At 41.8% G+C, this 27729-nt stretch overlaps 1 protein-coding gene across 2 annotated transcripts; it reads left to right on the forward strand.

The window, feature by feature from the left end:
* The first annotated feature begins 619 nt into the window (after positions 1–619).
* kcng4a (potassium voltage-gated channel, subfamily G, member 4a) lies at positions 620–27729 on the forward strand. Of its 2 annotated transcripts, none has more exons than XM_058646515.1 (4): positions 620–1160; positions 5761–6312; positions 6407–6898; positions 26074–27729. In XM_058646515.1, exons 2-4 carry the CDS (start codon positions 6205–6207, stop codon positions 26929–26931), a joined length of 1458 nt encoding a protein of 485 aa, XP_058502498.1. In that variant the 5' UTR covers positions 620–1160; positions 5761–6204; the 3' UTR covers positions 26932–27729. The 2 variants fall into 2 exon arrangements, with proteins under 2 accessions (XP_058502498.1, XP_058502497.1); XM_058646514.1 differs by having other exon boundaries at positions 622–1160; positions 6407–7048.

A 27729-nucleotide genomic window follows, 5' to 3' on the forward strand; every position in this document is an offset into this window, starting at 1 on the left:
AGAACACAATTAAAAGTTGTAGCTTATTCAGCCGAGTGTTTTAGTCGTTAGTCATAATGGGGGATCTTAGCGTTAATGATATTAATATCATAATATTATAATGTCGTGCATCCATAGTATCTGTTTCTTTTTCTAATTTTATATTATAATTATAGCACACATTCTCATATAATTGTGTAATAATGCCTGAAAATTACATTTGGGTGGTAACTTTTGCAGAATATTTTGTTACACAATATTTTTGGAGAAACTAAATGGGAAGGCCCTTTAAAATATATAATACTTTACCATTTTATTCATTTACAATGTATTTTTTTGTGCCTGACTGTTGGTATGCATCAGTGTACATATATATACTGTATGTAAGTAAGTTCTAAACATTTGCCACTATTAGTTCACTAACAGTTAACTTCCTGCTCCTGTTGTGTAAAGTATAAAAGGAGATGATATGACTGAGACAGCACAGTGAAAACACTGACATGACATTGAGATGAAACATGATGGAGCTTTGACTCAGACTCCTCATTCTTCACTGCAGATTTCTGAGTGAAGGTAATTTGGGAGGGAACCACGCCCCCTGTTGCGCGCAAAGCGATAAGAAGCATAAATAAATGAGAGCATCTCCTCCAGTGTCCTTGAATGTAACACTGCCGAAAAGCCCAAAAGAAAGATTTCGATCCGACACTTAACAGTCACTCGACCTCCGCAGTTCGGTTAAACTGATCCCGAGCATCCATACTCGCACTGTTGTGCCTGTCGTCACCTTTTACGCAAACTTGAACTTGGATACCCGGTGGAGTCTCCTCTATTCCACAGCGCTGCGCTGACTCCCTCCTCCCCTGCTCCTCCTCCTCCTCCTCCTCCTCCTCCTCCTGCAGCAGCAACACAACCAAACCGAGCTGTAACGGGACACTTTTAACGCACCAAACCTTCACTCGCCTCCATGTCTGACATGTTCACACTCTGCGCGCCTTGCACCGGCTTGGATGATGATGTGGATCCCGGAGAGGTGTCCCCCTCGTTGCTGTGCTAATTAACACGCAGTGGTATTGATGACTGCTGACAGCCTGATTTGAGGTTGAATGATTAGAGCGACTGCGAGGCAACAAAGGGATTTCACAGCGAGCTGGTGAGGGAGGATGCGTGCGTGGATCAGGACGGTAAGCAGCACCTCTTAAGTTATACTCGTGTGTCTGCGGGGGTTCTCATGGTCCTGTGTGATGTGAAGTTCTCTCACTGTTTAAATTAAAAACAGTGCAGTATGTAAAGATGGACTTTTTAAGCAAACAACTGTAGTTTTTGTCTGATGTCTTTTCTGCTTTGATTGTTGTCTTGCTCTTATTTATTTTGACACCTAGTGTTTTCCACAGTGTTGTCTCGTTTTGTCCCCCCCACTGTCCTGTTTACTTTACTTTACTTGCAAAGTGCTGTACATCTAAAAAATGCTGTATAAATAAAAGTACTATCATTATTATTCAAATGTATACAAAGCTAACGAATTAACACAATTAGGTCTTAATTAAACATCTTAAACGAACACATGGGGATAGATCTATTGATTATTGCAGCATAGTGTGTGCATATGTGTGTGTGTGTGTTTGCCTATTTGTAAGTTAGAGAGAGAGAGAGTGCAATAGAGCAGCCGGATCCATATGAGACATGGTCTCTCCAATAGCTCTTGGCAAATGCAGTCACTGTTGACATGCCCATGAATATATTATAAGCTCACTGAGTGAGTGCAGAACAGTGCAGACTGACCCACCACTGAAAATGTCATAAACTCCACGTCAGTCTAAACGGAAAAAATACATTTTAAAAGCATCCGTTTTTTTACAGCCCCCCCATCCGACCAAAATGCCAACCTGCAGATAATAAGAGACCAGTCTGCAGTGCGAGGCAGTCGGACTTCACACTTCCTGTGATATCCTCCCTCGGCTGTCTGTCATTTGCGTCCAGTGGCGAGCGAGCCAAGACATGCAGCGAGGCTGATAACATCAGTGTGCATCAAGAAAACACCTCCTTCAATTAACTTTCCACAAGGAAAAGCTGGCCACATCCACGGGGAACACAAATCGATTATTAAATAGTTTATCATTCTCTCACCCGCCCCGCTGTGAGGTGGAAATGAAACACCAGCATTGTGACAGAAGTGATATATTAGTTCCTCCAGTATCCCTCTGGATCTAAATTAGTGAGGCGTGTTGGTGCGGTCCAGTGCTTCAAACTGCCGGTGCCGTCTGGTCGAACATTGAACACAGCTGTGGTTACAATATACAATGAGGAATGTTGATATTAATTCTCTTTATAGGGAAGTGTTTGTGTAACGGACTTACTTGATTAGTTTTACAGGATAAGTCACAGTTAAGTGTACTAACACACGTATATTTATTCATTCCCAATGTTGGTGTTAGATTATTCTGGCTTAAATCTGTCATTCGCAACACAAGCTGGCAGAGGAAAAGTGCAGGGCAGCCGCTCCAATTGTTAGTCAGCTTTATTGTTGGAGGCTGGACACAACAAGCCGTGTCTCAAAGGATAAAAGCAGCTGTTTCTACCCAGGCCTGACTCTTTCATCCTCTTCCACAACACCATTCCTATGCTGCCTCTGCAGTATAGACGATCCAGGGGCTGGTTGAACACAGATCAGTCGTCCTTTAAAACAAAAACTCACATGTTGTGAAAGCTGCACAATCAGCATTTAAAGCTACGGTCTGCAAGTCTGTAAAAGCTAGCAATAGCAGCCTAGACTGGGAGTGACGTGACCGCCATGTTGATCGCGTTCCAGTTGAGACGTTTTACCCAACGTTTTACCCACAATAACCACTAAACAACAACGCTCTACACAGCAACTTGTCCACAAATAAAAAAAAATCACAGTTGTGTTTGACGTCAAAGAATTTGAGTGAGGGGGAGAGTGAGACGCCGTTGCTGCTAAGCTAACTGCTAAGCTAAGATAGCCATTGTATGGTAATGTACGTTTTGTGCAAAGCCGACTACACACTGGGTGATTTGGGGCTGTTCTTCTTCTTAAATGTGAGTATTTTCTTCATTTCTTTGCTCTGGATAACAACGAAATCATTAAAAGTCAATCATTTTGGTTTGTGGACAAAATAAGACATTTGAGAACATCATCATTTCCAGGTTTGATGAACAACGATCAACATTTTTTAAGGTTTTCAGATATTCTGAACACCAAACGATTAATCGAGAAAATAATCTACAGATTAATCGATTATGAAAATAATCTTTAGTTGCAGCTCTAAAACGTGGCGATATCTTATGTCTTATGACAGGACTGCGACTGAGGACACCCTTGATCACCCTTGGCGTGCGCTGATGTGGTGTTTTGGATGGATGGTCTTGATGTAGACTTCCTGGCTTGCGATTCAGTCGCTGCACAGTCTGCATACATCAAACTTAATGTCCTACCAAAGTTGATTAGATCCATGTATGTAGAGTGTATGAAGGTTCCCAAAGTGAGTATGCAAGAGTGACGCTAACATGGGGCGAGAGCTTGACTTGTGTATTTTCCAGTGGATAGATAGCCAGCAGTAGCAAACACATTGTAACGCTACTGAAAGCTGAGGTGACAAAATAATTTGTTGCAGCCCTTCAGCTCGTCACGCACCGCTGCTCCTGTTTGGACACCCGTGCAGTTGCCATCGTTTCTGTCTAAAGCGGTGGTGGCTGTCATCCTCTACCACCCCACCATCATTTTTCAATTTTTGCGGTTACAGCGACAATTGTGGAGACACATTGTCGGGTTAGGGTTTGTTTAGACTGCATATCTAGTCTGGACAGGTAAAACACATGAGATCCAAAGCTGATTTAAACCACATATGGAGGTGGTTTTGAATGCGATTCTGATCAGATTTTTACATATCCATTTCAATCTGAACTCGTTTTGCGTCAATCAAACAACAACAACAAATATGACGTAGATCCAGAGAGAGGCACGTTTAAAAATCAGGCTCCACATAACCATTTGGAACAGGAAACAGGCCCATACTGCACATTTCTGTTTCCTGTTTCATTGTTCTTTATTTTGTTTAGGCTAGTTTTTGCAGGGCATGGCCTCTAACTTTAGATATCAGTGTGTAAGACTACCCTAGACCTTGTCAATATGGACACACACAGATCTGATCCCTTGCAATATATTGTGAACAGTTGGTCAGGAAGATCAGATTCTGATCGGATAGGCTTACAAATTTGCATCATTTATTACTACAGATGTCTTTTTTACTACAGATCTCTTAATTTACTGATGCTTTCACGATTTGACGAGAATGTCAACACGGGAGATGATAAGTTTTTTCAAAAGACAAATTATTGACCCTGGATTTAATGAAAGAGCTTGTACAAGTCATTACCAAGGCATGAATCAAACTTTTAAATGAATACAGACTTATTTTCTGTTTTATCAGGATCTTACTGACACAAATGAAACAGATATTTTAATTAAAGGGCAACATAAAAAGCAAATGTTATAGTAATTACTTGCATGCAAACGATAAAGAGTTTCACTGTAGATATTGTGACTCGTCACAACATGAAACAAGTTGAAGGTTATTAATTGCCCTTGCAATAGCAACTGTCCACTTTCTTTTTTTTAGCTGCTACTCTTGATGCCTGAGATGTATAAATACAAATCACTGGATAACAGGACCAAGTGTGAAATTAAACACAACCATTTGAGATTTTAATACACAGCAAATTATTCTGGGCAACTGTTACATCTATTAGTGCCAGTAAGTTTCAGGGCAATCGTATTGCCAAGAAAACACTTTGGAGACAGTGTTTTAGTGCCTGTTGCGGGGATTGCCACCCGTCTTAAACAGCGTATTACTCACTCTCAGTGTCGAGAACTTGAATGTTCTTTTTTACTGTTTTTCCTTGAAACTTTTCAACGCCTATTCCAAGAAATCCATCCACACACTTCCAGTAGGGCACATTCGTACTGTCTACGTTCCCCGTCTACAGAGAGTTGATGCACATTTCTACTTGTAATGAGCATCCATGTATAACTGGACCTGCCTTTTACGCTACTCTCCGCACTCTGGCTATCTTTCCATTTTAGCAGCAGCAATATCTCATCAACCTCATTTGTATCTGCGTATTCTTCGAGCGATAGGTGTACAACCCCCCCCCCCCTACATAATGTCTCTTCAAAGCAAATGTCCATGTCCAAACTCAACCGTGCTACTTGGAGTATGTGCCGTCGTCGCACACACACACAGAGTGTGCGTGTTCCACTGCAGACACGGGCACATGACGACATTTACACCTTAATGGGATTCGATTTGGTCGTTCATCTGTGCTGTCAGCCTTTATGACATTGACTGACCTTTTATTGCAACGTAAATGATTTGTCCCGTTTCTCACTGAAAGGAAGTGAAAAATGGAGGTGGAGCCTACAACACTGCAGTCTCATTGAGGTGTCCCGACCTCTCTATCCCTCAACCCTTTTCCTCTCTTCTCTCTTTTTTCTTGATCTCTTTTCCTCAATCTTAGTCCATTCCCATTCTGTTCTGACATCTCTCTCTTTCTCTTTCCCCGTGTTTGTCGCTCAGTGCCTGCACGATGCAACTATGTGTCTATGCCCCCCCCCCCCTCTAATCCTGCTGCGGCAACACAAACGATCCCCCCTCGGTTCCCTGGACACACCAGTGTTACACATTTGGCTCTTTGACTTATCCTCTGTAGCGATCAGCCACTGATCATTCCTAACCCACTGTCTCTATCCGGGCTTTCCTTTTCTAGACCCTCGCTTCAGACCAGGATTACCCACTGATGTGATGCTGAATCCCGAGGCACCAGATGAGACTATAGTGGACCTGCAGCTTCATACCCACTCTCATACCAGTGTGACAGCAAGTTTCTTGTTCTCTCCTCATTCCTCCCCTTGTTCAGTTTTTGCTCTGTTGGCTGGGATCTGAAGCCAGAGCTCATCTGTCACCGAAGGAGAAAAAAATGTTATGAGGTGTGAGACCAAAGAAGCTAAAGGCGACAGCTTTTTTTGTTCACCTTGCCTCCAGCCGATGTGAGCTGAGGCAGGAAAGTGTTTCTCATAGGCAAATTTTAATGTAAATTGTCGGAGGACTCCGGCCTGCGACTGAAGAGTTGTTTGTGCTGTAAAAGCTTTTCTGTCCTCATCACCTGCTCTGAGCTGCCTGTTCTGGAGCGGCCCGTTTTCCAGATGCTGCCATGCCCATCATCAGCAATGCCAACCATGATTTCAGCAACCTCTCTGTCAGTGATGACAGCAGTCTTGACCGCATCTTCACTGAAATCCCCGAAACAGAGACGATCAAGGTATGACTAAAATGATCAGAAATGTGATAATGAAAGAATTGAGATGGAAAAAAACAAACTCAGATGCTGATGATTGTCGTGTTTCACTCTCCAGGGTGTTTACTACCAAAGGGCTCAGTTCATCCGGCGACCAGAGGACCTGGTGTCCATTGACCACGCCCTGCTCGCAGTGATTAACGTTGGGGGGAACAGATACACCTTCCCTTGGAGCACACTGGAACAATTCCCTCTCACCAGACTCGGCCGACTCTGTGGCTGCCGGTCGCCCGAGGACATCGCCGATGTCTGCGACGACTATGATGAGGCGCGCAAGGAGTTCTTCTTCGACCGCTCGCCGTCTGCCTTCAGGGTCATCCTCAACTTCCTGGCTGCGGGGAAACTGCGTCTGTTGCGAGAGATGTGTGTCCTCTCCCTGCACGACGAACTGACCTACTGGGGTGTGGAGATGGCGTACATGGAGCGCTGCTGCAAGAGGAAGATGTACACGCGCATCGAGGAGGTGCACGAGCTGGAGCGGCGCGAGGAGGAGCGCAGGCACAGGAACGCCATGCAGCGCGTGCCGGTGGAGGAAACCAAATACCGTAAGGTGATGAACTGGCTGAGAGATACGGTGGAGAATCCACAATCTGGCATACCGGGGAAGATCTTTGCTTTCTTGTCAGTGATCATGGTGGCAGTGACTGTTGTCAGCTTGTGTATCAGCACCATGCCAGACCTCAGAGAGGAGGAAAACAGGGTGAGTGAGCCAGAGTGTGCACTCAGTTCATTCCTGCTCAAATACACAGTGATAATTAAGTAATAGCCGCTCATAACGTCTTAAAGGCGTTACCGTATGTCCAACTCTTTTCCTGGAAACCTCATTTTATTACCAGGGTCCACAGAGCAAGGATTGTGCTTTATTCTTCTTTTACTCATTTCAGATTGAGGCTGATGTTGTATAGCTGCTAAATTGGGCTTCAAAATTCATGGATAAAAACTTCCTTTGGTCCCACTGCATGTCCTGTCCTCTCCTCTGTGCTTACCTACAGTAAGCAGTACGGGCGGGATAATGAATCCCAAGTTGCTCACTGAGGCCTGTCCACTATGTGTCAGATAACACTGTGGGAATAATGAAGCGGGCTTACTAAAAGGCACGCGCACGCATATAAATGCAAATGTGCACGCGAGAGCAGACACGCTTACAGCTGCACAAATTTGCCGAGTGCACTGGCAGCCACATGCCACAAAAAACACATTCCCTGCAACTGTTACGGCTCCCTGACATTTACACACGTTCACGCTCACGTTTCACTGCAGCGTGTCCTCTGCTTAGATATCAACTGTTTTCTGCAACGTAAATGAATTTAAAATAAAGTCTCTCCAGCAGGCAAAGATTGTATCCTCTGTATTTTCACCCAACGTCGCATTTCTCCTATTCCCTGCACCAGAAAAAAAGTTTGCCCATCTTTTCCCAAGGTGACCTTATACAGGAATTAGTATGTATACTGTGTATGGGGTCTTGTATGTGCGCTGCAAGGAAAACTCAACACTCTTGTTCAGCAGAGGCTCCTCGACAAGTCATCAACCGCAGCCCCGCGTATTGATTTAGATATGAACTGTCCCACGCAGCCAAAGGATCAAGTGCAGGAGGCTGTGATAGTGTAGAATTTAGGGAGATGGAGGAGAGCACTGGCTGCAGAATGCTTGATGAGTTCCAAAGGCTTAAGAGAGGATTTTGAAAGGCCTGCCAGGAGGAGGAGGCCGGTCCTCAGTGACACCAGGGACACAGATGTTCAGGAATACACAATCACTGCATCTGATTCTGTGTGAGTGGTTTCTTGGATCGGTCTCTTTTATAACACACGATGAGGACAAATCTGTAAGAATTAGCCTTGAGGAAAGAAAAACCCATCGTGGAATCAGATACTTGTTTCCCGAGCGCCGACAGCAAAAGAATCTTATAGAGGAAAGAATCACAAGAAGTGCATATTCAGTGTGTTGCTGAACACACTGGTGAGGATCATATCGCTCATTACACATTTCTAAAAAGAATAGATGAAACTGAGCTTCCCTTGATTGTAATTCGTCTAGGTAAACACGGTGATAAAGAAAAGTGAAGCTCCATGGGAGAAATCAAGGTGTACCTCACGGGTCTACCTAAGGCTTCTTCCACTTTTGCTTAAAAGGGAATAAATTATGCTCTGGGGGGTTTAGATTGAGATTTCTAACTATTTACACCTATGTCTCGCCTGCCTGAATGGTCATTGGACATCATCATTTTCCTGGTGTGTTAATACTTGCGATACACAGTAGTATAGCTTTAGCTTTAATTATCCTATTTCTCCTTTCCTTTCTCCATGTTGCTCACTCAGCTTAGTACACATTGGCACACACCATTATTACTATTATTGATTTATTTGTGACTTCAGAAAAAGTTTTGTGAAACATTTCATTTTTCACGGCGTATGTTTTTCTCTCTGCCTTCGGCGGATTTCGTGGGTGCTAATGAAAACACGGATATATAGCAGCTTGTTGTGCGGTTGTGTCCGACATCTTATTTCCCTTGTCAGGACAATGTAAATCCCGAGGACCGTCTCCAGCCTCCGCGCTTGTTTACCTGCCATTGTGACTCCCCACCATCCACCGTCATTACTGAACATAACTGCCCGGTGCTTTTAGAGGAATGAAGATAAAGCGAGCAGAAGTTAAGTGGCTGAAGAGGAACCGTAACAGCTGGATAATGGTGGACAGAGGTGAAGAGAGTGTAACTGTGGCATTTAGTCAAAGAGAGGGGAATGTCCTGATTGATGGTCTAAAAGTTTGAATCGATGGAGCTCACAGACCAAATGTAGGAGCCGGACAGAAAAACAATACTCGACTCAAACTAAACAAAAGCAACAGGGATAACGGGTTAAAGTTTACTACATAGCTACATAAGCTACCAGGTTAATTACAGTTAGATTACTGGACTACCCTTAAATTAAAAAATCTAAAATCCAGTTAAACTATCGTTTTTCTTCTTAACCCTTTGTTGCCTTGTCACCGTTTTTGACGTTTACGTCGTGCTTTTTCGTTATATACATGCACCTAACATGCTTTCCACATAGAATACAATCACTAACTAACTGAAGACAATAACCAGGCTGATGTGTTTACAGTAACTCCTCACAAGGCTGTAAGGGCATTTGAATTCTTCAGTAACGCAGCCAATGTTTGCTGTTAAGGACATTTTGAAGCCCGTTCCTCCAAGCTTTTTGATTGCATGGCCCATTGGAAAGAGTTTGGCCGCTCTCTCTGAAAGTAAACAAAATCCATTTACAGTGTCCATGTTTCTTTATTATTGTACCTGCATGCCTCAAAAGTTTTACTATCATCTGCTGTTCAGGTGCTGAATTGAATCCTGAATGCCGTGTCCAGCGAGCTTGGACTCTTGTCATCTTTAATTTACACGGCGCCGCCGTTTGTCTCTGTCTCTGGTCTGCTTCGTGCTGTACAGTGAGCCAAAATTTCCCCCTCGTTCCACTCATCATTCGTCCTGCCTCTGTCTGGGCAAGGCGTGTGAAAGGAGAGATAAAGTAAGGGGAAGATGGAGGCAGAGGAGGGCAAACACAGGGTAGGTCTGAGAGAGCAGCAGCAGAATGAATTGAAAAGAGATGAGAGTGACATTCTAGTGGACAGAAGGCGAGAGGTAAACACTCGAGTTGGGCAATGTGTATTAAAAGGTCATTTGTCTTGCAGTGTTCATTGTTCTTGGGGAGTCTATTGGTTTGCTTAGGCTGTGCAGGGAACGTGGTGTTGAGCATTACTTTGCAGGTGGTGCGTCAAAGCAGCTGTGACTAATTAACTTGATGACAGGCCTAAATTAAACTTGACTGTTGTCAGTTTGTGTGCTGCCTGCACTGCACACCATTGTCTTGTGAGCGATAATATGCAAGAGAAAAACTGCTGCTCTGGAACACCGAACTGTGAGTGTTTGTGCACTTCCTACTGTTTCAGTTCAGCCTGTTGTACTTTCTGAGTTTCCTATGTTTTCCTGCTCCTGTTCCCCTGGTCCTGTGTGAAGGTATTGTTCTGGTTATGTTTGACTTTTTACCATCCACCCTCCTGCTTTAGATTCATTTGCCTTTTTGGTCATTTGTTTTATTGAAGTCTGCATTTGGGTCCTCAATCTTTGCAAAGGTTTTGCGCGTGTAATAGAATAAATAGAATAATCCAACCAACACAGAGGAACACTGGGGAACACAGAGACTATATACTGTCGGTATAACTAGCAAGAGTCAATGCAAAGATGCACGTAGATGGTTTTTTCATGATGGTCTCAAGAAGACTGGAAATTCACGTTGTTCTCTTCAGCCGCTTGACTTGAAGTATTTGAACTCCCATAGTCCCATAGAACAGACCATAGTCCAACTAAGACAGGTAATTGGACTACTTGTGTAAACAAATTGGAGAAAATCCATTTATTGTCTGACTATAATCCTGTTGACCTTTACGTCACAGAAAAACAAACAGTGACCGGTGAGATCCAAACATTACAACATTACACTCTGTGAAAGTGAAAGTGTAATGTTTGTTCTTTTCCAGCAACAGTACCACACTTTATATACATCATCTCCTTCTACTTCCAGTCAAAGACCAGGCAGGAAAATCTGGCTGTGAGGTTCCTCCACATCCCAATGTTGTAGTAGAAATGAAGGACTGTTGCTTTTCACCCCAATCAAGTGAGGCTGGCTGAAGAAGGACAAGGAGTGAGGAAGATGTACTATCTGGTCACTTCTTTTTCACTGATTCAAGCTGTTGATTGCACTGTTGTTGGTTAGCTCTAGGTTTAGCACTTGTTGGCTGTGTTTACTTGCAAATAGTGTGACTTTTTTGGATTTGAATTTGTTGGGAATAAGAAACTTGTGTGATATAAAAGTTGCCGTTTGTGAAATACTGAAATAGCTCTATATTCTGACATTTATCGACAGTGATTACTGCTCCTTCGTGTGGATGGTGTTTGAAGAGGCTTCTCTACTCTTGTTTGTAAAAACTCTTCATGTATAACACAGTGAGATTTTATTTTGTTGCCAGGCTCAAGGTTAAACTTTGTAGCTGGAGTGTTTCTGCGCCTGCTGCTTTTGTCTCCTGCAGGTTTTCACACTCACTGCTGTTGGTTAGTGAAGTGAGGTTACATTTTTCCAATGAAATGTTTTGGAAAAACAAGCAAATAGCCATGACAACTATCTGCTTTTGGTAAGATAATCACTTTGACTCTTGCAGTGACAGCTTTCACTAAACTGCTTATTTGCTGCTGGATGTGCCTGATAATCTTCACCTTTTATAATCAACATTATATATATATATATTAAGACATCTCTGTTTTTGTGTTTAAAAAAAACAAAAAAACCCTGTTAGTTTTTACTGTGACCGCTGTCTTATCCCTGGAGTGACTCCAATCATCTCCCTGTGTCCAACGTCTGGACGGACGGATAACAGCAGTGTTTGGATTAGAATAGGTCACATGCACATTTTTCACCTCTCTCTGGAAAACATCAGTCTCAGCACACGCTGATAACCTGAGTCTGAGTTTACATTTGTCGCTGTTCAAATGCCACCACAGGCTTTCACTGCACATACTGTATGTCTGAGTAAAACTTTGCATAAAAAAGCATCACATTGACATTTTTGCTGCAATTGCTAAACTCTCATGAGTGTCGCTTATTTGGATTGCTGGACTCTTTCCAGGCACCTTCACCAGATTGGCTTTTCTTCTCTGAAAGCAGTAATTATCTTCCTCCTGGGCAGTAATTAAAGTGACCGTTTTATGTCCTTAATTCTAAAATTTGAGTGTGATTCGCTCCTCAATATTTACGTCTAAGGGCGTTGGACACAAGACTGCGTGACATGTAAACTGATTGATTATCCACTTGTTCTCAAGCAGGGAGTCGTCAATAATCGTAACAAATCACAGAATGTCATGAAACTGAACTTGAATGAATAAATCGATAGACAGTTAGCCCTCTTTTAGCTAACTGCATTACGATGCTGGATTACGGGATTGGGTTAAATGAAGCTGTAGTTGTGGGAACAGAGTTAGCAATCACCTTTCTGCATGTTACTTGATATCCATTGTAGAATGAGTGTGTTTGGCTGCCAAATGAGTCTGAAAATGAGATTAAATCAGGTGCAGTTCAGCGCAGAATTACATTACGTGACTTAACAAAGCCTGTTTGCAGATCTGCTCCCTCCCTCTCTGTCTGAGCCGTGGTTTTGGCATGGTATTCAACATTTTGGACTGTTTTTAAAGTGCAATCTCAGCCTTGCAAAAATATCAGGAAACCATAACCACCCTTGTAAGTACATTATATAACAGAGCGCTAAGGCCTCCGATGTCTCATTCGATGTGTTGTTGCAAAGCCTTCATTTTTGTAGCCGGTTCATCTGCTACATTTAGAAGTGCTGGACCCAGTATATAAATATGCTGGGTTTAGATGAGTTTAATGTGTTGATGCATCAAGTGGCAACATGGACGTTAATGGCTAGAAATGCTAATGCTGTTTTTTTTAGAAATCAGTGCAGCCGATAAATTATGTTGAATTTTCAGTTTTATAATAACAAAATAATTCATACTATTGCTTCCATTAAATTCATATTTATTGACCAACACTTACGGCCTGTCTCCACAACACTTTAAAATTTTATAAACTAACTATGAAGCAGGAAATCAATAAAATTTAACTTTGTTAAATAAACTTTTGAATGAAAACGTTTTCATTCATCAAGTTTAGTGGCAGAATACGTTCAGTTAAAGGCGACGGTCCAGGTTCACTTCCAAAGAAAGCTCTTGTGGACATAATGTGGATAATATAACTTGTTTGTTTTCTACATGTGATCATGATCAGACTTGTATTTTTCACAGTCCTACACCCCTTCAGACAATTGACCTCCAGCCATGTAAGTGGGCACCTCCAATTGTATATATGCCAGTTTTTAAAAAATGCTTGTGTACCCCCAACATCAATTTGCCTACCCCTGGGGCTACATGTACCCTAGTTTGGGAATCACTATATTAGTGCATTCCAATTGTAAGCCTTAACCACATAATATTTTGTTTGAGTAAGTAATAAGTATTGTCCATACTCTAACAGGAGATGGAAAACACCATCAGTCTCAATTTGTGTGTGTGTGTGTGCATGTATTGATATTTATTACTTTGTAAGGACCAAATAAGTCAAATTTTAAGTAAAAAAAATTTCTGGGCCCCACAAATTGAAAGGGCTTTTTTGGGGTTAAGACCTGGTTTTAGGTTAGGATGAAGTTAGGGTTAACCCTTTAACACCAAAACCTCAAAATGTCTGTCTGGACATTTTTTTTTTCTTATTATTTTAACCATAAAAGGGCCAGAAAATGTTCTGTGACTAAATGCTTTTGCATTTTTCCAGGATAACTTCCAATATCTGGCAGTTATTTACAATTTACTGCATGTTAAAATACTGTATTAACATTTTTATTGAGAGAAAAAAACACTGCAGATGTACACAAACACCAGATTTTGCATGTTAAATATGGAATTTGACTAACACAACACATGTGAATTGACATGTGTTTGAGTCTTTGTCTCGATGTTCATAAAGAGGGCCAAAAAATGGAAACTATGTACAGGCATTTCTCTAACTCGCTCCTCTCTGGTGTGAAAGATGCTGATTCACCGGCTTCCTGTGACGGCACAAGTGAAATCACCGTAATAAACACACATTGGCTTTGACGTGCAACTTTCAGAAAGAAAGAAGCTTCCAGAAGCTTTTCGATAGCACAAACCGTCGCATTATTACAGTAATGCAAAGTGTGCTTGAGCAAACGTCTGCGATGCACTCGTAAGTCTCTGTAATGTTATGGAATGGAATCATGGAAACCAGACTCTGTGTGTGTGTGTGTGTGTATATACTCTGTCTCTCCGTGAAGACAAAGCGCCGTCATCTATCATGAGCCTCATTTGTGTAGCAGCACAGACACAAAATTAAGAATGCGTTCTTCATGTGCCTCATTTTATCTTCCCCCCGCCATCCCCATAATTTAATCCTCTGTAGAAAAAAAAAAAAATGATCATGAAGGCAGCATAAATAGACGTCAGTGTTCGTAAACTTTGTTGGCTTTGTTCACTCACAGTGACTATACGTCAAGCAAAGTAAATAAAAGTTTTGACAGGCCGGTTCACGGCGGGGGTTGAGGAAGCAAATAAGGATGAGGAAGGAGAACCAGAGACAATAAAGCAGGAGCAGAGAAGTAAAGAGATGATAAACCAAATGGGAAATTTACAACGTCATACACACGCGCAGACTGCAAATGCACTGTCAGAGAGATATGACAGTAACTTTAGCAGAGTGGAGATAACGGTGTTATACACAACAAAGACAAACACATAAGCGTGTGTGTGTGTGTGTGTCCTTTTAAAGTGCAAGTACATTAATGTGCCATTTAGGACTGTATTGCAGAGATAATGTATCTCTCAGTCTTACACAATAAGGACTATGTGAATATGGTAATTGTCAAACCTTTGTGAAGTTTTGAAAGTATGTATATGTGTGTGTGTGTGTGACAATGCATTCACTTATAATTAGTGCATAATATAAGCCTCTCTTATATCTTTATGTCTGTGGGCTTGCCTGCACTCTTTCTGACTGTATCAGCGCTGAGCAGATTCTATGCCTATTACGGTCCAATCTGGTTATGAGCTGTGTTCCTTCTGATGTGCTGCACGGCTGCCAAGTGGGATTAAAGAAGAGAAGAGAAGAGAAGAGAAGAGAAGAGAAGAGAGAGCAGCATCTGAGATGTTTATCCTGTTCATGCCAGGACAGTGGTTGCTCAGCATATAGTCCAGCACAGCGCAGAGGAGAGCTTGTTCGCTCTGGATATGTTTGCAGGGAGGACAGTGGGGGATAAACAATTCATAGTTTTTGAATAATGGAAAAGATGTTTTAAATATGAGTTTTTAAATGTTAATGACGTAAATGTCAAGCAGCAGATACTGCAACAAAAAAAGGGTTTTCATTGATACTTGACAAGTGCAGACTGGTCTGTGGGAAACATACATCATTTGTATTCCTAAAATAGCTTTTGTTTGGTGGAGCTCACTTGTTTACCCTTTTCACTTTTCAGTGTTTGGTCTCGAAATACACACTGAAAACAAAAATAGACTCAATTTGGTTTGAAATGAGGCACAAAACAAGCAAGCCAAGTTCAGTCCACTGTGTTAGTAAAGACACTGCTGTCTCTTAAAGGCTAAAGAAATGAAGATTAGTAAAGGATGAACTGTTTTGTCATTTATGTTCCCCTAATTTAGCCAAATACACAGGCACAATAATGACGTTCAAAATGTTTAAAACTCAATTTTATGCCTCAGTGCTCACATTTCATATAGCATAGTGCTATTAGTTTGACGTTGACCTCCCTTTGACTAAGACGGAAAAGTTTCTCCCTAAAGGTCCAGTTTGTAAAATGTCGTTGAAATTATTTTAATTTAAGCATTTTTTTATTTTTTATTTTGTTTAATTTAATTTAATTTAATTTAATTTAATTTAATTTAATTTAATTTATTTATTTTTTTTATTATTATTTTATTTTAAAAAATTTTGGTGTACATTCAATTGATTTTGAGTAGAGATGCTGGAAAGGAAGCTTGAGGTGAGGGATACTCAACTGCAACATAAGTGTTGCTATGTTTTGCGCACTGTACCTTTAAGGAGATGACAAATTGACACTAAATTGTGCAAATTGGAAAAACTTAGAAACTGGAGAAGTGAAAGCTGGTGGAATAAAGCCGGGGTGGACACCGCAAGAATTAAGGGGAGAAGAAACAGCTGTGCCTGTGTCTCTCTCTCGCGCTCCTTTGTCCAAATCAAATGAACTAATTGAATAAAGTGTGAAATGCTATGAGCTCCTTGAGCAGTGTGTCTCAGGCTGAAGAGACAGAGCTGATTTTGTGTGTGTGTGTGTGTGTGTGTGTGTGTGTGTGTGTGCAGCGACTTGACAGATGGAGAATAGAGACTTCTGGGGTATGAAGGGATCCCCGTGCCTCAGATGTCGCCTCATCTTGTCCTCATCAGCTGATCTTGTAATCCCTCTCTCCTCTCTCCATCCCCTCCACACCATTTACCTAAACTCCCTTTCCATGTATTCCCTCCCTCTCGTCTCTCCTCTCTCTCCCCGCCGTCCCACTTTCATTTTTCTACATTAGGGGTGTTTGTGCGTGAACAAGCTGTTGGTCTTTGTTTGCGACGGATCGCTTGGCAGCCTTTCATATGGAGATGAAACTGTTCAAGTTTGCTTTCACACTCGTGTCTGTGTGATGCTGCTCAGCTCAGTGGACAGGAAGTACTTAGAGTGGACAGAGTGGGTGACTCTTTTATTATGAAGGATGTACTGAATGGACAAAAGTATTTGGATGTATGACCATTACACCAACAGTATTCAAATACATACACAGTACTTTTATATAGAGCTGTAACAGCTTCCACAGCTTCTTGGAAGACTTTCCCCAAGATGTTTCTATGGGAATTTGTGTCCATTCATTCTGTAGAGCATTTATGAGGTCAAGCCATGATGTTGGATGAGAAGACCTGGCTCTCAATCTCTGTTCCAGTTCATCCTAAAGGTGCTCAGTGGGTTCAGGTCAGGTTTTTGTGCGGGTTAGTCAAGTTCTTAAACCTTTATCTTTATAGTCCTTGCTTTAGGACCTTGTCCAAAATGTCCTGGTATGCTGAAGCGTTAAGATTGTCCTTCATTGGCAGAAAGGGATCTAGAGCCCAAAGCCTGATTGAAACACCTGAATACAATACTTATATGTATGTGTGTGGCCAAATGCTTTTGTCTATATAGTGTAGGAGCTATTGCAAATGCACAGGTGCAAACAGCTAATGCCCTGTCTTAACCGCTTGTGTGTGTGTGTGTGTTTGTGCATATATGTAGATATCAGGTTACAGCCTGATGATGGATGGAGGTGTTACATAATGCAAGGCATGACCTGTGAGTGCAGTATGTTCAACCACACCCCCTAATTGTTTCTATAGGTGTTTTTCCACTCATGGATCACTCTCACGTGGATGGAGATGGATCACTACCTCATCCGTATACCGGGAACACGATTTGTTCTGTAGCGACTTCCTTTCTAGACAATTGATGGCAGGAATCTTAAATAAAACTAGGGTTGATCAACCTAACTAAGAGATTAGTCTGATTGATCTCTTCGTATGATTCTTCTTTTCTGATTGTTTCTCTTCCCATTTCATCCCACCCTAACATATTAAGTCATAGTTTTCAACAACAAAATGAAAAATGGTTGTTAAACAATAGTGGGAACAGAAAATAAAATAAGTTTTAGGTTTCCGCTATTTAATAACGAGTGTATTAATAACAGGGAGATGTGAATAAAAACAGTGCAAACAGTGAATAATAGAAGAGATTTAGAAACCTTCCTCTTTCAGTGTGCTAGAAAAATACACCTCTACATTCCTCCACGAAGTACAAGGAGAAAAGACACCGTGTGTTACATGTTAATGGAAATCTGAATTCCTCCTTCCTGCCTCTGTTGCCTTCACCATTCATCTCTTCTTGTCCTCCTTTCACTTCTTCTTCTTCTTGAGAAGTTTTTAAAGTGAATGCAAGGTCAGCGACAGCAGCATAGACTCAACAATGTTCACTGTAGTGCAAGGTCTGGTCATGGTCTGCTGCAAGGTGAACTTGATTGATGGGCTGAATCTTTTCTTTATTCCCCCATTCCCAAACCTGTGGGATTGCTGAATCATCATGAGGTGCAGTTTATTTAAAAAAGAACAAGAACAAATCTGATTGGGAGGGATGGGAAACCAAGGGAGAGATGAAGAAGCAGCTGTAGATCTTTGGGGAGTTCAAATAAAACACAAGAGGGTGCACGGCGAAGGATGATTTATGCAATTCACCCATTCTTGCAGGGTCCTTGAAAGTTTGTGAAAATAGTCCTTATTAGACGTGGGTCATTGAAAGGGCTTAAATTATGTACAAGAAAGATATTTAGGTAAATGTCTCCCACCACCGATGTGACACCCCCTACTGGCCTACTATGTCAAGTTGTAATTACTAGCGGTGTTGTGGTCACGGTCCACTGTCTCTCTCTGCAGTTGCTGCCGATTCCAAGTTCCAAATGACAAGATCTGTTGGAGAACCAAGACTGTGTTGCTTAAAATCCTCAGACAATCACTTGTCCAGATGCAGAGCATGGTGCAAATCTATAAAAGTGGACGCCATCATGGGCGAAGTGGCTCTTCAAAGTTGAACCTCCCATCTTAAGCACTTTCGGTCCTTGAATTTGAGGGAATTGGTCCTGGAAACTTCTTAAAAATGTCCTTAAATTTGATGTAAACAAAGGTGTGGGAACCCTGACCTTCGCGTATGTCACATTTCTTACCAGTGTCAGAATGTTGGAGCTTTTTCGTACCTGAACCAAGTCATTCAACGCCAGCAAAGCTTTCTCTTTATTCAACAATAAAGAGACACATTTGCACTTCAAACCCACGATGCACTCGCTGTGTCACCTTGCTGTTAAAGCTTTTTCGCACCTCATAGATGGGAGTCTGTCAACAAGAATGTAGAACTGAAATGGTTTCAGGTGAAACAGCGAGGTGCAGTCAGCAGCACTAATTTAGTTTGGGGGTGATTTATGTTGTATGTTGAACAAAAACAAAGTTAAATTATGTGTATGTTACATCCATCAAGGAGCAGCTGTGTGTATACAGGGGCAGCACATGGGGCTGAGGAAATATTTATCCCATCAAACTCCTGAAAACCCTTTTTTTTTTTAGTTGCAGAAATAACGTCTGGAACTTTTCGTTGGTGCTTCTTTGTGTTTTCTGTCGTACTCCAACCTGTTTGCAGCTGTCTCACCGTACTAGTGCAACGCCGCTGTTGCCTCCGTCTGTGCTGACATGAAACAAATCACTTCCTGTGTGTGCAGCACGACAACGTCATCTTACAAGTCGAGATCTAAACGACTGAGAAACACAGTAGTGTCGTGTGCAGCTACACTTACACTATACTGTAGCTTTAAGGTACAATGAAACTATACTACTGTGCTGCTCGAGCAATTTTGTCAGGCAGATGAACCAAGCCGAGAGCTAATTGCTTAATCACTGCACGTTACCACCCTCTAACTGTCATATAAGTAACATAAGAGGGCAATAATCTTTTAATTTGGAAACATTTTGTAATTGGCTGTTCCACAAGTAAGAACAGAATTCGGAAAGAAAGTGTTGAGGTTTTCAGCATCTGTTGGTTGGATCTAAAATCTATTACCCCTGAATTATTATAAAGACCTGGTGAAAACTCTAGGCTGCCTGTATGCAAATGCAAGTATTTGGCTAATTATTTGTTTTTTTTTTGTTTTCCCAAATAATATTTAAGGCAGACTATATAGATATAGATATAGATTGTATTATAACCAATGTCTTAAATTGCAACATACTTTTAAGATTCGGCAAACGTGTGTTCGTTTGCCCAAAGTAGACATAAGCAGACACTCTTAGTTACACAACTGCACTTCTTTCATAACTCTCATCATCTGCCATGACGTCATCACACTGGAGATCATCAGATGCAATAACGTGTACTTTAATCACAGTGCTATGTCCCTAAAATAATTCCACTACAGTGCAGAGGCAGATTCAAACATTATCCTGTCAACATGAGTTACTTTACTTTTTCTTTTCTTTCTCAATCAGTTTCCACATTTGCACTTCAATAGACTCAAATGTTGCAAGAAAAACGTTCAGTATTCCTTAAACCGCTCGATTGTGCAGTTTTTATACTTCAATACCTACGTCCTCTGCTAATCTTTCCCATTATTCCCAAATTCTCGTCTATAAACAGCATTTGAACAGTAAAAGGAAAATGGAATAGTGTAATAACGATCATGGTGACCTCAAACGTCCCTGTCCCTTCAATGCCTCACACAATGGCTTGCACCTTTGCTGCAGTCTTTTTCTTAATTTGACATTGAGTTGTGTGAATACGAACGATAATGTGACTCCCCGTGTGTGAAAGACAGCTGCTGGGGTGAACTGTGTCAGTGTTGGAATGAGCTGTCACTGACAATAGTTCCGGAGAGAGTTGTACAGAGGAGATAAGGTCAGGGAGATGGTGTGGGTATTGTGGGATTTATTTTTTGTAATGTGTGTGTGTGTGTGAGAGACAGAGAGCGAGACATAGACAGAAGCCTCTAGCTGTAACAAATGGCCTATCATGCAGAGGTTGCGGATGGTGCTGTAAAGTCCTGATAGACATGAAATGGAGAGAGAGAGTGCGAAGGAGTGGAATAAATGAGGTGGAGTGTGCACATGAGACACATAATGATGGGGACAGTGTCTATACAGGTGGGACAACTGGCCAAAAGTTCTTAGTTGGACGAGACAGTGGCCAGAGAAAACAGAATGCCGAATGTAGAGCAAGATAAGGAGAGCTGTGAGAGATTGAAGCCGTTCTTAGAGGAAGATCGATTTAACCATTTGATAAATGGTACATCTGCAATTTGACAAACAAATATCCCCCCCGTCCATCATCTGCAGAGCTCTGGAGAAATCATGGATTATTGGGATTAAGCTATCATGGTTGCATTTTTTTTTTTACTGTGTGGGCTGCTGCACTGTGACTTGCTGCTCTGCTGCTGTGGAGCTATACGTGCAAATATAGGAAGCCCTGTGTTAGATGATGCTAGGGGTGGGTCACAATATTGATTTGGTGATATATCATCGTCCAATAATCGACATGCCAGGACAAATATAGATATTTTAATTAATAAATGAAAGCGCTCTAAAGTAAAACAGTCCCTGCCAATTTCACTCACCGGGTGTCGCTACATGATGTGTCCTCATGGTGATCGCTAAATGATTTTCTTGCAATATATTGATTATCACAGAATCGTTGTATTGTGATATTATTGGTGTTGTGGACCATGTGTCATGTAACGTATCGTGAGGTAATCTGTTATTCCCACCCTTAGTTGATACAGGATATGGTCATTCCCCCACAATCCGGGCCGGTCCTGGACATCTGGGGGTCCTAAACATCTTGGGGCCCTGCTTTGCAGTGTGTAGTCAGTGATTATATCTATAGATTCTCCATCTTCATCTCCAGATCATGGACATGAACATGATGGACAACAGTTTAAAACCCTAATGTATGAATGACAGCACTTGTCCTCTTTCTTTAGAGAATTGTAAAATCACCAAACATCAAGGTCACAGTTTAAAAAAAAATTTTTTTTTTAATAGTGAGGTTATGTATGCATCAGTTTCTTGCCACACCAATGCTGCTTCACATGGCTGCTGATGGCAAAGCTTTGCCGCCTCCACCTTTCTAAATCAGAGTCTAACAGATTCAAAAGTGAAAAATGTTAACGTCATTGCATGGACTCGCTCTTGAACAGGGGTTTTCTGCTTTACCTTCCCTCTTTAGTTTCGCATGCAGCTTTGACAATCCAGAGAGCATCTAATCAGTGCCAAATCTGGTTTTATTATGATGAACATAAGAAAACTAATAAATAAAAATTGAAAGGAGCTCAAATATCTTACATTCAATAGTCTTACATTCGCAGGTCAGTTGATCAGTTATGTTCATTTGGTGTAGTTTAAATCTTCTATTTAAACCTGCTGGGATATGATGATGTAATATGGCTTATTTATCTTATCTCTATGTAGGTTTTTAGGATATTAGAGATATATTTCTCGATAGGATAGAAGCGTCTATTTTTTAACAACATGAAAGGCTTGGATGGAATTCCTCAACAGGGTAATAAAGTGTGTTGTCTGTTTTGTTGAGTGTTCTGTTGCAAAGTACAGTTTTCTGGTCTCTGTTGAACTTTTATTCATATTCCAAGCACGTCTCGTTCTCTTTTTGCATCACGTTCACTCTCCGCCATGTTTGTTTGTGTTGCATTCATGAAAAATTCCCTGTATTCATCCGTGCTGTGAGGAGGAGTGCACATTTTAATACTGTCGTATAAGAAACGATGGATGTCTAATGTATTCACATCCTTGTAATGTACCTCTGCAACGAGGTGAAGGGTTGAAATGACGGCTGCATGGAGCATCATGACAGAGAAATGGAGGTTGTGTTTCTCTAAGATGAAAAGTAAAACTGAATGAATGAAAGAATGAATGAATAAAGAGAATGAGAGAGGGAGAGAGAGAGCAGTGTGAGGGGCAAAACACAGAATGAAGAATGAGACGCAGGGAGGAAGTCCAGAGAGTGTGATGGAGGAGGAAACAGAATGAGTGATGAGAAGGTGGCGACAGAGGAAGGAGGAGAAAGGGGAAGGAGACAGAGCGAGAGAAAAGAAGGATGAAGGGAGGGGAAATAGATGAAAAGAGAGATAAATTCGGGTAGTGAAAAATTTGAAAAGTGGAGGAAATGTAGAGAAGCTAATGATGAAGAAGAGGAAGAGGCTGCAGAATACAAAACAATGTCCATCTTAATGAAAAGTCACACAGGCTCATTTGGTGCTTTTCCATTATATAGTTCTAGCACGACTTGGCTCAACTCTACTCGTTTTTTTTTTTGCTTTTCCATTAGTGATAACTCCTGGTACCTGGTACTTTTTTTTTAGTACCTGCTCTGGCGAGGTTCCAAGCTGACTGACTGGTCAGAGAATGTCGTCACTGGAAGAGTCGTGAGCGCGATGTCTGACACAAGAATCAAACCGAACAATGCCAAACTGTAGAGCAGGTAAAAAGACTGACAAATCCAGACACATGTTATTTCTCCAACATTTAACAAGGACATTTCTAAAATCTCAATATTTAACAGAGGAGTCAGGTGTATTTAACGACCGTGAGCTGAATCACAACCTGTTCAGTTGTATTTCATTTCAGTGACTGTGTTAGACGGAGTCTGTGCTCATTTTAATTAACTATTTAATTAACTTATTCTAATGATTCAGTACACTGAAAATAACTGCTTTGCCCGTCAGTAGTTTGTGTGTTTGTGTCACATCATGCAATGACAACCCCGTCATGACGTGCCTGATAGAGCCGAGTCATGCTGGAACTGTATAATGGAAAAGCGCCAATATTCAGCATGTTATTATTGCTATAATGTGTTTGACTTCTGTTGCAGTTTCTCCTGCAAGGCAAACTCATTTTAAATCACTCATGAGAAGACATAAGAACATTAGCCATATGCAGAAGAAATGTGAGAACATGTCCTCTGGGAAGAATTACAAATGTATTGTCTCCTTTCACACTGTTATGCTGAAGGGAAATGTCAAGGCCTTGAGTTTATCACTCACCAGCACCAGTGTTACACTGGCTGCACCCAGAAAACCCAAACGTGGACAAGAGCCTGTGGCCCGTGGGAAGTTGTCCTCTTGAGAATAATGACTGTTTCAAACAGAAATGTCCACTTGTGAAATGTGTGTACGTTAAATTGACAAACACTTCCAGAGCCTCTCCTGACTCTTTTCAACCTCCAGTAAAAGTGGAAGTGATATTGTAAAAACAAAAAAGAGAGGTCGTCAAAATGTCAGCTCCACTGAGATTTATACAAATGCTCTGTTCCCAACAAATGAGGTTGGGTACTTAAATATAACTGCGATTGGTTTTTGTTGAAGCTGCACAGTAACTTTTAAATATAACGTATCACAGACGACATGTTTGCACAAGTGCAGTTTGCGATACTGTAATTTTCGCGACGGTTTGTGCTATCGGAAAAAATCCAATGGTTTCTGAAAGCTGAGAAGTTGCACGTCAAAGCCAATGTGTGGTTATTCCGATTTATTTTAAAACTGCCAGATATTGAAAGTTATTCTGGAAAAATTTACAGGACATTTTCTGGTTAAAATAAGCAACAACAAAAATGTTTTTGAGGGTTAGGTTTCAAAGGGTTAAATTAACAAACATTGTATTCTATCTAGTGTCAGATTAATTCACACAATGCTGTTGATTAAGCTCCACGCGACTCTCTGTGTTTGTCAGTGTAGCAGGTTTATGTCACGACTGATGAAGGCAAGGCAGAAGTACATGGTGCTAGTAAAGCAAGATGACTACAATACGACTGGAAATGCAGAGAACCACCCATGAAAACGTTGGGTAAAAGTGGATTCTACTGACCTGCATGATCAGCAGTTTGACAGGAAAAATGCTTATTGCAACAGAGTCTTGGAGTGGTGCGATCACATATTCATACATCTTGTCAAATTTCCTCCGGGGGGCAAGTGGAGTCACACACTAGATCTTAAACCAACGAGGACAATCACTTTTTTTTCTTTCTTTTTTTTTTAACTAAACGTATTACTAACCTTTAATCATGGTGGTGTCAGATCAAAAAAGTATTAAGCAGTGATTTATAATTTTGTTTTTGCAGGAGAGTCGAAAATGATGTAGTACTACTGATGATTCAGATTATGAATGTGTTCTGTTGTTACAGAGCAACACACATAAATTTGCCCCAGCAGTCGGAGTCAGGGATGAATGGCTGCTGAAGTCATGCGTACCTGTGAATTCACTCTCAGCAAAGTGTAATAGTGAGGACGAAAGAGGGTGAAAGCAGACGAAGGTGGAACTTCATAAAAATCCATAATAACACACCATTATAGATGTATTAGTGTGGCTGCAGATTATCTGCAAAATCCGTCTGTGGGAAAACATTGTTTTGCAATGAAAAGATATGGATGTAGTGTGTTTTTATTATATCTGTCATTTATTTTGCAGCACATACAAACACAGAGTGCACGGCTGTTCTTCTTAGGACACGACATTGACTTCCTGTCAGTTGGACAACTTAAACTTACACATAACTAGTTAATGTCTAGCCCTAACCTTAACCTAACCACAGTTCAAATCTTAGCTGTAAACTTCACCAGTCCCTCATCAGGACCAGGGTTGGTCTCGATGGTTAGGGTTAGGGTTAGGTCAGTGTTTATGCCAGAAAAGGTCGTAAAGAGGTAACAAATTCTAACACATCATAGATATAATGCATTCCCCGGCCCCTTACCCTAACCTTAACCATGACAACTAAATGTCTAACCCTAACACAACCATAATTCTAACCCTAAAACCATGTCTTACCCCTCAAAAAGCTCTTTTAGGGGCGATAGAATGTGAGGAGCAGCCAAAATGTCTTCACCTACCCCAAAATGTCCTCACTTTCAATGGTTTATACAAAGATACCATACAAGAACGCACACAATGACAGAACGGCACATTACTAAGCTAATGAAACTTTGCTCAATATGATGTTCTTTCATTTCAATCTTGTGAAGTGGGAGATAAGAGGAGGTGGAAGAAAAAAGGATTCATTTGTTGGTAAAGTTGGTAAATTGGGAGAGTCAGAGCTTGATGATGGTTTGGGACAAAGCTTGTGAAATAGGTCAGTTAACAGCAACATCACAGTGGCTTTTCCTCATTGTTGCATTCCTCTTCCTTGACACTGTAGTTGGAGGGCATGCAGGCCTGATTGCCTTCTGTTACCGCCGCCACTGACTGTCATATTAATCTCTGAAGCCTTGTGTAATGAAATAATTGATTGATTGTGTCACTGTATTATCTATCAGCTCTGCTGCAGTAGCTTTAGCGTACTGAGTGAGCAAAGCTCATGACTTATTAATGATTATCGAGGGTGATTATCTGACCTCAGGATTTTTGTCTTTTTCCCCATCTCCCCATGACTTCCTCCCCATCTGTCTCGTCTCCTGTCAAACTCTTGCCCATCCTCAATTTCTCTATTTCGCCACCCCCACCTCTCCTCTCCTCCTCCTCCTCTCTTCTTCTCCTACCTCAGGGCGAGTGTTCCCCCAAGTGCCACAACATGTTCATCATAGAGACGGTGTGTGTGGCCTGGTTCTCCTTGGAGTTCTGCCTGCGGTTCATCCAGGCTCGCAGCAAGCTGGACTTCCTCCGCGGTCCTCTCAACATCATCGACGCCATGGCCATCCTCCCCTACTACGTCTCCCTGGTGGTGACAGAGGAGGACCCAGCACTGGAGCATGACAGGCCGGGCGGAGGGAAGGGCTACTTAGACAAGCTGGGCCTGGTGTTGAGGATCCTGCGCGCACTGAGGATTCTCTACGTGATGCGGTTGGCTCGCCACTCTCTGGGCCTGCAGACGCTCGGGCTGACGGTCAGGCGCAGCACCCGCGAGTTCGGCCTTCTCCTGCTTTTCCTCTGTGTGGCCGTCACCCTCTTTTCACCGCTGGTCCACTTGGCTGAGAGCGAGCTCACAGGCACCCATGACTTCAGCAGCATCCCCGCCTCCTACTGGTGGGCGATTATCTCCATGACGACAGTTGGCTACGGTGACATGGTGCCGAGGTCCATCCCGGGACAGGTTGTAGCGCTGAGCAGCATCCTCAGCGGGATCCTCATCATGGCCTTCCCGGCTACTTCCATCTTCCACATGTTCTCCCGATCCTACCAAGAGCTCAAGATGGAGCATGACCGATTGTTCAAGGAGGAGTGTGCTGCAGCCGCGGCTGCCGCTGCTAACGGGGAGTTGCAGGAGGTGGGAGGTGAAGGAGGGGTTGGGGACTCGGCTTTGCCTGGGAACACTGGGCACTCACTGGAGTCTCTGGCTCTATTAGGGAAAGGTGGTGAAGCAGCAGGAAATAATAACCACAGCCTTCCAGCCGCTGCTTTCTGAACATTACTCGCACTGAAGGAATGTAAAAGTCCTGCAAATGACTTTTGCTCCAAACGCCTCAGACCCTACATGGCTGTGCAGTATTTATGTTGCATAGGATAAGAGGAGATGAAACAAACAAACATTTCCTCGGCTCTTTACTCTGAAGAGAGGGAGCTGACAGCACGGAAACTGAAAGACTTAAAGCCCTTTAAATTGGACGGTTCTGTTCATCTGACCAGAAAACCTCCGCAGCAATGTTATTAGCTGGTTGCTTCCATAAACATGCAATAGTCAGTCCAAAGTTGCTTTTCCTTTCACTGTGAAAATACTTAAAAGCCCAACTGCAACTTCTACTTTTGTTCATATTTCTTTTTCATACGTTGCCTACAGTATGACCTGAAAATGTGTCTCATACTCTTCTGCCATGAATTCAAAGAAGTGCTCCTCTCTTAGTTGATTTTTAAGAAGCTTGAAGCCATGTTCTGGGAAGAAATATAAACAAACTGTTATATACGTCTTATATATACATCATACACGTCTTATCAGATGTGTATCAATCTCTCCCTTGTATGCTTGGACTCTACGAAGGTGGCGGTTTTACCTGTGAACTCAAGGTGAAGTGAATGAGGATCCTGCAGATGTTACAGTTGGAGCGTTTTTTTTTTATCAGACGATGACGAAATGAAATGATGGAGAGAGAAAAAGAGTGCATTTGAGAGTGTGTGTGAGTGAGAGAGAATGAGCGCTAACAACCATAAAATGTACTTTGCAATGCTTCGAATAAAAGCTCTCCTGGTAATAGGAGAGAAATCCATT

The sequence above is a fragment of the Solea solea genome, chromosome 12 (genome assembly GCF_958295425.1).
Source record: "Solea solea chromosome 12, fSolSol10.1, whole genome shotgun sequence".
In the NCBI taxonomy this organism is placed as follows: domain Eukaryota; kingdom Metazoa; phylum Chordata; class Actinopteri; order Pleuronectiformes; family Soleidae; genus Solea; species Solea solea.

Coding starts and splice junctions, on each gene's coding strand:
- kcng4a (XM_058646514.1), top strand. CDS start 6,205: ATGCCCATCATCAGCAATGCCAACCATGATTTCAGCAACCTCTCTGTC. Junction 6,313..6,406: donor CCGAAACAGAGACGATCAAG/GTATGACTAAAA, acceptor TTCACTCTCCAG/GGTGTTTACTACCAAAGGGC. Junction 7,049..26,073: donor TCAGAGAGGAGGAAAACAGG/GTGAGTGAGCCA, acceptor CTCCTACCTCAG/GGCGAGTGTTCCCCCAAGTG.